Source organism: Danio rerio, chromosome 12, assembly GCF_049306965.1.
Source record: "Danio rerio strain Tuebingen ecotype United States chromosome 12, GRCz12tu, whole genome shotgun sequence".
Classification (NCBI taxonomy): domain Eukaryota; kingdom Metazoa; phylum Chordata; class Actinopteri; order Cypriniformes; family Danionidae; genus Danio; species Danio rerio.
In genome coordinates this window covers 11,086,576-11,097,500 of record NC_133187.1, presented here as the reverse complement: position 1 = coordinate 11,097,500, position 10,925 = coordinate 11,086,576, and the positions used below count along the sequence as shown (strand labels likewise).

Genomic DNA, 10,925 nt, shown 5'->3' with positions numbered 1-10,925 from the left:
AGCTGCTTGGGGAACAGTGGAAAAACTGAGAATACCCCTAGCCAGACTGATTCTGTGACACACTGGAACATTTAAGCTAACTCCCACTTCTTCTTCTCAGGGATCGCCTCACTAGGAATGACACCGTTGGCACCACATATCTGGATCTGACCAAAATAGCGTCCTCTGGTGGTGAAAGTGAAGGTACAAAATTCTGAATACCTTTAAAACAAAGTAACTTTTCATTTTCAACTAAAGGGGCCATATCTTGAATATTTGATAATTCTCAAATATTATTTTCATTTTCTTTGTGATAGAGGATCATCCAGGAGATGAATTTTCAGCAAGTAAAGTTTGCATATTTGCGTTGATTCCAGATCTGCAATCCCTTGTGTCCAGACTTATCAAATTATACATTTAACAATATTCTAGTTAAAATAAACTACTTATAAGATCTTAAAAATGCTTATACTCTAAAGTCTCTTTTGTTGTATATTTGTATTGTTCTGAAAGGGTGTGGTACCCAAGGGGTTGCAAGTTACTTTGCAATTTATAAATGCCTGCATATGCTCTTTGGGTTAGCATAAGAACAGACCACTTATGCTATCTGCGGCATGCTATGTAACATTTAGTTGCACATCAAGCTTTTAAATGTTACAATGCACTCTAACCTTAATCACCTGAACAAAATAGCATGGCGTAATTAAACATCTCACAAACAATGCTGAGCAAAAGTTTGTACAATTAAGTTTTTTCGCTAATGCTTACTGAGGCTGTATTTATTTGATGTTAAAATGGTAAAATTATACAATTTAAAAGAAATTATGTTTTAATATATTTAAATGTAAATTATGCCAGTGATTGCAAGGCTGAATTTTCAGCATAACTTCTTCAGTCTTTAGTGCCATGATCATTCATGAAGTATTCTAATTTGCTGTTCATAAAAACATTAATATATCGTATAAGCTCTGACAAAGTAATTCTTTTATTCATCAAGAAAATGTTCAAGTCGGGTAATTTAGAATTGAGACATTTTAACTCAACGTTTATATTTGTGACACTGACATGTTAAAGGTAAAAAAAATGATGTGTATTAAAAAAATTACATTGTGAAGTGTTTCTACAATTTAACCTTTTCTACTGTATTACTTATCAAGTAAATGCAGCATTGGTAAACATTAGAGACTTAAAAAAACTTAATTCAAACCTTTGTAAAAATGTTTTTGCAGCAAAAGAATCAGTTATATGTAATCATATTGTGATGACGCCCATCAGCAACCTTGTTCATATAGTTGAAATCACAGCATGACTTTAATGATCAAACATTTTAAATTTGTGCTATACTAACCAAACTACTAACATAAAGGTATCCAGGATGCTTTAACTACTATCACACTTAAGGTGATCTAACAAATTTAATGTCACTGGGAGCAGTTTATTGATCATGTTTTCCACAGGAGACACTGGAGAATCTGAGATGGGCTTCCTGCCTACCTTTGGGCCGTGCTATATAAATCTTTATGGCAGCCTGAGGGAGTTCTCAGGTTTACCTGACCCATATGATGACCTTAATTTAGGCAAGGTAAGTGAAGTAATGCATTTTAAGTCTCTCTTCCAGAGTTCAATTCACTAAAAAAGTCTCTGGGGGTGATCAGTAAAAATCTCAATAATGTTCAATTCAATATTGAAAAATCATTTCAAATCGGCTAAAAAATGTGTGATCATTTGTAGGGTGAAGGAGCAGCTTACCGAGGGAGAATTCTTGTTGAACTCTCTACAAAACTTGATGGAAAGGCTGACAAATCTGTGGAAGAAATATCAAGCGATGATATCTTAGTAGTTCAAGTGAAGCTCTTTGTCTTTTTATTGCTTTCAATGCTCCCTTTTTCTACTTGAAACATTTATTCACAGTTTTCTGTTTTTTTTTTTTCTTTTCTATTTTAAATTTAGAAATACCAGCGCAGGAGGAAGTATTGTCTGTGCGCAGTGTTTCACAGTGCAACTATGATCCAAGAACCCGGCGAGCCCATTCAGTTTGAAGTTAGCATCGGCAACTATGGCAACAAGATGGACCTAACGTGCAAACCTCTGGCTTCAACTACACAGTACAGCTGTGCTGTTTTTGATGGTGATGCTCATTGAATATATTTGATTTTGTTACTGAGGAGCAATTACATATAGTATCTGTGAAACTGAGTTTTTCACTTTGTCCCTTCAGGTAATAATTACTACTACCTACCCTGGGGTGACACTAAACCTGTAGTTGCCGTTACTTCTTTTTGGGAGGATATCAGTCACCGGTTAGACTCTCTGAATATCCTACTGTATATATCTAACCATTTGGTAAGTGAATGTATTTATTTATTTATTTATTTATTTATTTATGTGTTAGTAGTGTAACCATACACATACAGTTTTTATTTTTGGTGTACCTCTTGTGTACTGGACAAATACATTCTATAGTACAGCATGAGTAGAGTATTTCTAGATGTAACTTAATTAAATCTCTTGATTATCAATTCTTAAAATGTAAAATTCATTTTTGTAACCTAAAATATAATGGTAATGTGCAGATAATAACTAATAAATTGTTGTATAATAGTTCGTTAGTTTTTGTTTTTAGGAATTTTTAATAATAATGATGATAATAATAATAGAGGCTCCGGTTTCCCCCACAAATCCAAAGACATGCGCTATTGGTGAATTGGGTGAGCTAAATTGTCTGTAGTGTATGTGTGTTAATGAGTGTATGGGTGTTTCCCAGTGAGGATTTGCAACTGGAAGGGCATCTGCTACATAAAACTTATGCTGGATAAGTTGGCGGTTCATTCAACTGGGGTGACCCCTGATTAATAAATAGACTAAGCTGAAAAGAAAATGACTGAATGAATAATAATAAAGACACAGAAACATTTCATAATGTTTAATAAAAAATAAGCAATGTTATGTTTAATTTTTCCCCTTGCTTCTATGAAATGATACCGATCTGTGCCTTCAAAACAAAGGTACACACAGAGCTGTAAATTGTGTTTGCCATTACACTACTAGTATGCATTAAATGTATTTAATGTATACTTTGTGAATCAAATACAATTCCTTCTTTTGCAGCAAACAAACATCAGTGCTTTAAAGTTTGCAGTGCAGTCCAAAGCTACAGATGCACGACTTGTAGAAATCTGGCTAAAGCTCATCAACCAGTTGATGGAAGATATCAGCAGGTAATATCCTCTATAGGTCATCATTAACATGTCACTACATGCATCTTTGTAGGTTTTCTGTTGTAAAATTAGGAAATTTCTTGGATGCAAGACATTTTTTTTAATGTTTTGTTTCCTGTGTCCTCAGTTTAAAAATTCCTGACCTGGAAGGAAAGCCGAATCTCACATCACTGGATATTCAGATAAAGAAGTTACGGGATAAGGCACTGGAGGGCATCATGGAAGGGGCCAAACGCTTGTTTGAAGAGGCCACAGATGTTAATAAGTGCTTGACTATCATTGAAGGCTGGCTTGAGAAACTCAGGCAACTCGCAGAGGAGGTATGATGCTTGGCTTGTGTGTACAATGAGTTTGTGTAGGAATGGTGCTACAGTTGTAAATATGCAGAGGGATTTATATTATCCTTTTTTTTATTTGCTTTATTTCCTATTATTTTATACATTTTCTGATGTTATCTAAGTTAAATCAGTTTAAACTACACTAAACTGGACCTATTATGCAAAATTCTATTTTTAATGGTGTTTGAACACTGTAGTAAGTGTGTATGTAAACTACCGGTGTGTAATGGTGAAAAACCTCCCAGCCACCACTCAGCTGCTCGTATGTGCTGTTGTAGTATTTATTGGTCATAATAGGTGGAATAATAATGGGAAATGATCACCTCAAAGTGAAGTGTATTTATAAACTAATTTCGAGAGGATCACGTGCTTCTGCTTGCTCATGGCTGGTCCCACATTATTCAATTTATGATTCACCAATCAGACTAAGCCTTCCTAAGCCACTATAAATACCCTAAGTTCCGTATTCCAGCCATCTCCGTTTTGAGAAACCCACCTTCCGCCCCTACTCCTCCTCTTTTCCTAGATGGGTGGCACGGTGACCCAGTGGTAAACACTGTTGCCTCACAGCAAGAGCGTCACTGGTTCTAGTCCTTACCAAGCCAGCCAACGTTTCTGTATGGAGTTTACACATTCTCCCCGTGCTCCCGTGGGTTTCCCCTGTTTCCTCCCACTGTCCAAAAACATGTAACTTAATTTGATCTTATGAGCTCAGGGCTTTATAATTAATCATCGGCTAAGTGTGAACTCTTGAATTGAATGCAAGTATTGTTAGATTTTGCTGTATTTGGCTTAACCGTTCTTGGGTGGCTCGCCAATGTATTAGATGACTCTAATACATAAAATAAGTAAGCTGACGAAAGTTCTTATGGAGAGAAGACTTTATTGAAGACAATAGTGTAGTTCCTCAGCAGTGATGTTAAACTCGTCGGTCTTCAAGTAACTTAACCCAAAGTACTGTCTGTGAGACAGTACTTTATACTAGCATCAAACAAACCATTCTGTTTACGAGGCTCAGCAGGACCCTCTTCAGATGTTTCAACTGTTGTTTTGCTAATACCCATTGGGATTGTAAAGGGGTCATTTAGTTCACACCTATCAGTTTGTGGGGGTTGAGGCACAGGTCACTCCATCATATCACATCAGAGTTTAATCATTGTAAATGCAACTGAACTAAAATGCACATAATCTTTCAGTATGCAGCTCCTTTACTTGAATGAAATGCATAAATATCTATTGCTCGCACACTTGTAATTTAGTAATGTTTATGTTTTTACTAATATATTCAAACAATAAAAAAAAACAGTTACAGATTATGTTATGGCTGCACGAGTCTGGCTAAAATGAGAATAATGTTTGTTTTTTTGTTGTTGTTTTTTTGGCTTAAAATAAAGATAACCATTTTCTCACAATTATGTAGTGGTGAAATAAAGGTTAATATGAGTAGGATATTATTATTGTTATTTCCCAACATATAGTGAAAAACAGAAATGTGCGCACATCTAGAAAATCTTCAAGGCAGGTGCTCGATCAAAAAACAAACATTTGTAGCAAAAGATCCAAAGAAAATCGGTACACTGCCACACAAAAAAATCTTTAATGTAGTGAACATATAGTTAAGCAACAGTAAAAATTTTAGGCTTATGTGCAGGTCTGCTGTTCATTAAAATACTAAATTTTGTATAGACTTGGAATGGTGGACTTGAACAGACTTTTAAATATGTCCTGATTGTCAATGCACAGTAAAGCAATTGCATCAGAATACAACTATTCATAAATCTGAAGTTGAGTTATTATATTTGAGGCATATGCTTGCAATCTGTCATTGACAACCATTTAGACCCTTTTTTCACCGGTGAAATGAGACTTTTGTCATTATCAGATTACCCCCTGCATTATATTCAACGTTATATAGGCTTGAGTTAACAAGCTATGCTTGTAGTCATGATAGTAATGTAATAGCAAGGCAGTGAAAGTGAAACCAAAAGCATGCACACCCTATTACCTGTTATTCAAAGCCTATGGAGGTTCTGTTTACAAAGCAGACTTCATTAGATGGCGCACACACGTCCTCTCTGTGGTAAACACACAGCTCATGGTCAGCTCAGGTTTGATTTCGCGGCCACAAGTACGTTATTACATAGACAGAAAGGACATTTTTGGAGGAATTATATCTTATAAATACAGTATGCAACTCTTTTAACACCATTTAGAGGTGTCCACGTTATGGAGTGTGTGTATATATATATATATATATATATATATATATATATATATATATATATATATATATATATATATATATATATATATATATATATATGTATATGTGTGTGTGTATGTATATATATATGTATATATATATATATATATATATATATATATATATATATATATATATATATATATATGTATATATATATATGTATATATATATATATGTATATATATATATGTATATATATATATATGTATATATATATATGTATATATATATATATATATATATATATATATATATATATATACATACATATATATATATATATATATATATATATATATATATATATATATATATATATATATATATATATATATATAACCATGTAAAGACCACCTTTATGCTACTCTCCTGACCTTGAAAATATTATTGACTGAATTGTAGACCTGCTGGATTAAGATAATGTGGGGGGACAAATTGAGATCATGATCTTTTTTTTTTTTCGATTAATCATGCAGCCCTCGACTATGTATTCATCTTTTCTAACGATAGAAAAATTTAAATGAAGTCGTTCATTGTTAGTTCTTGTTAACTCTCAGTGCATTAACTGATGTTAACAAGCTAAAATGTGGATTTTAATAATGCATTAGTAAATGCTGAGCTATTCTTAGTAAGTTCTGGACAAATATTGTTCATTCTGAGTTTGTTTGTAAATGCATTGTAAAGTGTGACAAATTATGTGTATATTAATCTCAGAGCATGTCTTTCCAAAGCCTCAGAACAGCATGCCTGATATCAATATCTGGATGTTGAGAGGAGAGAAGAGGATAGCGTACACCCGCATCCCAGCCCATCAAGTGCTCTTTTCGTCCTACTGTGAGCAGGCATGTGGTCAATACTGTGGGAAGACCCAGACTGTCTTTATGCAGGTAAACTGGGAGTATATATCACAGTACTGTTAAAGTGCCTTATTCTGCTCGATGTAAATGACTCCATGATAACTGATTCTCCTAACAGTATCCAATGGACAGCAAAAACGGTTTGAAGATACCGGTTAAGATACGTGTGAACATGTGGCTAGGACTGGCAACAGAGGAAAAGAACTTCAATCAATATGCAGAAGGGATGTTCAATGTCTTTGCAGAGCTGGTAAATGCGTTTGCTTTTTTCTGCAGAGAAGCAGTCATAAACGTGGAGCTGATTTTAATCACTTGTCCCGTTTACAGTATGAAAATCAGGCTCAGGTTCTGGGAAAATGGGGCACCACTGGTCTGCTGAATCGAAGCAAGTTCTCTGATGTTACAGGAAAAATCAAACTGAAGCATGAGTACTTCATGCCCCCTGTTGGCTGGGAGTGGGAAGGTGATTGGAGTGTTGATCCAGAGAAAGCGTGAGTTGCAGAAATACAATACTAGATGTTGAACTTGAGGCTTGTTCACACCTAAATATTTAGTTTTAGTTGTCAGTGTGTAAAAGTTGGAAGGACAAGTGTTTTAAATACATGCCCTGACCCCCTACTGTTACGTAAATTTACAACTGAGCTTGTAAACAGTGAATAGATTCTAGAAATAGTCTGTCTTGTCTCTGGACCATTGTATTTAGCGTTGCCTGAAGGGATCTTTAAAATTACTGACCTTTTTGGGGTAAGCAAGTTGTGGAGCATGGATTAGTATATTAAATACCACCTTCAGTTTGAGAGCGAACTTGTGTGCTCTTTTAGCTCATTTCAAAAATGGACAAACAAATTTGTTAAATCACTTCTCTCAACCGGTTTTCGGACATGCAATCAGTAAAAAGTTTTGAAAATCTATTTGCAATAAAATATGTAGAAACAGTCATCTTGATGTGAATAAGACTTGAGTCTCACATTTGTATAGCTTTTTCAAAATAACTTTTGGCATCATGGAAAGTTTGACATGGACATTCACTTTTTTGGGGGTGGTTGGGTAGTCTGCTGACTGAGGCTGATGCTGGACACACAGAGTTTGTGGATGAGGTGTATGAGAATGAGACTCGATTCCCAGGAGGAGAATGGAAGCTGGCGACAGAGACTTACACTGATGTGGTAAAAGCACCTTCCAAATATTAGCTTTATATTTGAGCTTTGACCTTAAGTTCATGGAGAACATGCACATAAAAAAAAACTGCCTTGATTGCCTAAAAATAGTGTCTATTGTGAGAAGATTATGAAGTTATGAATATTTTGTGATGAATGTCAATTTGTTTTTAAAAATTTTGATTTATACATATAACAAAGTTTAAACCGGTATAAATAATTCTTTTTTTTTTTTTTTTTTATAGAAATATTTGGCTGAGATGCAACTATTTAAAAATCTGAAATCTGGCAATTACTTTTTAAAGTTGTCTAAATAAAAAAAATAAAAAAATGCACATAACTTTTTTTTTTAATTTAGTTTATTTAAGTTTAAATTGTTGTGATTTCTGTGTGAATGGCCTCTATGGAACTAGTACTTGTACAGTTTGGAAAAAAATGTTTTGGTATTTACAGAATGGAGAAAAAGTTCTGGGCCCTAAAGAAATTGAGTGCCCATCTGGCTGGACCTGGGAGGATAACTGGACCTTTGATGTCAACCGTGCTGTAGATGAAAGAGGTGAGCCTGTATTTGTACTTCTGTTTTACAGAAAAAAATATGAATGGAAAAAAGTCCAGTGCCAAAAGTTTAAAGCCAACTTTTACTTCAAACTATAGCACATCTAGTTGAGTCGTAAATCTCTAGTTTGATTATTTATTATTATTATTTTATTTTATTTTTTAATGATTATTATTTTTATTTATTTATTTATTTTAGGTTTGAGAAATTTGACACCTTTAAACCTTTTTTTTTTTTAAATTTAAAGAATTTTATGAGAAAATAAAGTACAGAACATGTTAAATGTAAATGTTAAAAAAATAGCACCATAAAAAGATCTTATTGGATTACTTGCACTGAATGGCATCTGCATTCCAGCATCTAAGCCTATATTCATGGCAGGCAATTCAATTCAATTCATGTTTATTTATATAGCGCTTTTCACAATGTGCATTGTGTCAATTGAGTTCTGGTAAAGTCCAGATTTCAGAGTTGAAGTTCAGTTTAGTTTAGTTGTGTGGTTCAAATTTCATTGCTAAAAGTTCAAACACTGTGTAGAGCAAATTCACCCAAGCGCAGCTCCACGAGTGCAGATCCAAGTAAGCCAGCGGCGACAGTGGCGAAGAAAAAAAAAACTTGTGAGAAACTAGACTCTGTTGGGCACGACCATTATTCTTCCGGCCAAACTTCTTGTGTGGAGCTGCAGTCTAGGCGCCGGAGGCTGGAAAAGCTGGACGTTTCTTTGTAAAAAAGCTGCAGGGTTGAGTAGGGCACCAACAGGAGATCAGGCTGGCCCACAGGATCAATGCGGGGGCTTGTTGTCATGGTGGTTCCTCGTTGAAGACCACAGCATCAGCTCGAGATATGGCCTGGTCCAGGATTATGGATACCTTGGGATCATCTCTTCACAGGTTTTAGATTGCATCAATGGCGCTACATAGTCTTTCGGGACCTAGGAATGAGTATCCCCAGATGGAAATAGAGAATAAAGAAGATAATTAGTGTCGCTGCTGTTCATAGTGTATATAAACAAGATGCAAAAACGGAGTCTTATAAATGAAAATAGCAGTTATATAACCTAACATAGAAACAAACATGTAAAGCAAATGAGAGTTTGTCTGGTGTATGAGGGGGAGTGTGTCCTGCTGGTGGTTGTCAAGCCAGCTCACCTTAGTGGAGCACATTCATGCATCATACCGTTATGTGATGCATTGAGTGTATGCTTTACTAAAAAGATAGGTCTTTAATCTAGTTTTGAACTGAGAGAGTGTGTCTGAGCCTCAGACATTAGAAGGAAGGCTATTCTAGAGTTTAGGAGCCATAAATGAGAAGGCTCGACCTCCTTTAGTTGACTTTGCTATTCTAGGTACTACCAGAAGCCCTGAGTTTTGAGATCTTAAAAAGCAGGTTAGATTGTAGCGTGACAGAAGGTTGGTTAGGTAAACAGGAGCTACATTATTTAAAGCTTTATAGGTAAAAAGCAATATTTTATAATTATAAAAGAACTTAACAGGCAGCAGTTAATCCATATACAGGTCATTCTTATACACAAGGGTTTTCTATATACAATTCAGTTGAGGGGCAATCTTAATGCAAACACTGATTCAGGGAAAAAATGTAAACTGCACATAAAAAGGATTTCGTTTCTGCCAGGGCTTGAAGTGGGGACCTACTTTTGCTTTTAATTATTACATTACATTTATTAACTGTTTATGATTTTGAATTTTTGATTATTAAAATGAACCCAAATTTAAATATTTGGCTTGTACGGATATATGAATAGTATGTATTTATGCTTTTAGGTTGGGAATATGGCATCACCATTCCACCTGACGAAAAGCCCAAATCCTGGGTAGCGTGTGAGAAGATGTACCATGTTCATCGTCGCAGAAGAATGATCCGACCTCGCAAAAAGATTCCTGGTGCCAAAACAGCTGATGCAAGTGTATTTTAAAAGTTTTAGTTAAATTATGTTTTTGTACAGTGGGTTTACTGATTGTTTGACATGCAGAAGAAGGATACAGGAAATGCAGAGGGATGGGAATACTCTTCACTCATCGGCTGGAAGTTCCACAGACAGCAACGATCATCTGACACTTTCCGTCGGCGCCGCTGGAGAAGGAAAATGGCACCCGCTGGTCGTGTTGGAGCCTCTGCCATTTTCAAGCTAGAGGGTGCCCTGGTCAGCACTAGAACTATATCATTATCCTAATACCTATCTGACACTTTAATTTCCACATGAGATGAGTTTGATTATCTACTTTACAGGGAGTCGACATGGAAAGTGAAGAAAAAGGGACCAAAGCAGATTCATCTGTTAAGCAGTTTGGAGCCAACACACCAATGATTTCATGTACATTTGACCGTGAGTTTCAATATATTTTTTTAAAATTACTATTTAAAAAGGTTTCATTTTATTAATATTGAACCTGGTCTCCTTGCAGGATCCAACGCGTACCATTTGCGAGTCTATGTTTACCAGGCCAGAAACCTTACTGCCCTAGACCAAGACAGTTTTTCAGGTGTTCTAGCAGTTTTCCTTTGTTTATAATAAATGTGACAAGGCTTCTATTAT

The 10,925-nt window shown here is 35.2% G+C and overlaps 1 protein-coding gene across 4 annotated transcripts in view; it reads left to right on the top strand.

Moving 5' to 3' along the window:
* The window catches only part of myof (myoferlin), a 50,317-nt gene that overhangs the window by 21,499 nt on the left and 17,893 nt on the right, over nt 1-10,925 (top strand). For 2 of the 4 annotated variants that reach the window (XR_012387514.1, XM_068224535.1), the window contains exons 16-32: nt 101-183; nt 297-326; nt 1,437-1,561; nt 1,711-1,824; nt 1,930-2,107; nt 2,198-2,322; nt 3,088-3,197; nt 3,325-3,517; nt 6,533-6,688; nt 6,777-6,908; nt 6,986-7,149; nt 7,710-7,824; nt 8,269-8,371; nt 10,153-10,289; nt 10,362-10,532; nt 10,619-10,715; nt 10,795-10,872. Coding sequence is in view for 2 of the 4 variants with exons in the window: in XM_068224535.1 (XP_068080636.1) it covers nt 101-183; nt 297-326; nt 1,437-1,561; nt 1,711-1,824; nt 1,930-2,107; nt 2,198-2,322; nt 3,088-3,197; nt 3,325-3,517; nt 6,533-6,688; nt 6,777-6,908; nt 6,986-7,149; nt 7,710-7,824; nt 8,269-8,371; nt 10,153-10,289; nt 10,362-10,532; nt 10,619-10,715; nt 10,795-10,872 (2,111 nt within the window). In the remaining 2 variants the exon portion in view is untranslated. The remainder of the gene's footprint in view (nt 1-100; nt 184-296; nt 327-1,436; nt 1,562-1,710; nt 1,825-1,929; nt 2,108-2,197; nt 2,323-3,087; nt 3,198-3,324; nt 3,518-6,532; nt 6,689-6,776; nt 6,909-6,985; nt 7,150-7,709; nt 7,825-8,268; nt 8,372-10,152; nt 10,290-10,361; nt 10,533-10,618; nt 10,716-10,794; nt 10,873-10,925) is intronic. The other 2 variants (XR_012387515.1, NM_200875.2) reach the window with 1 other exon arrangement.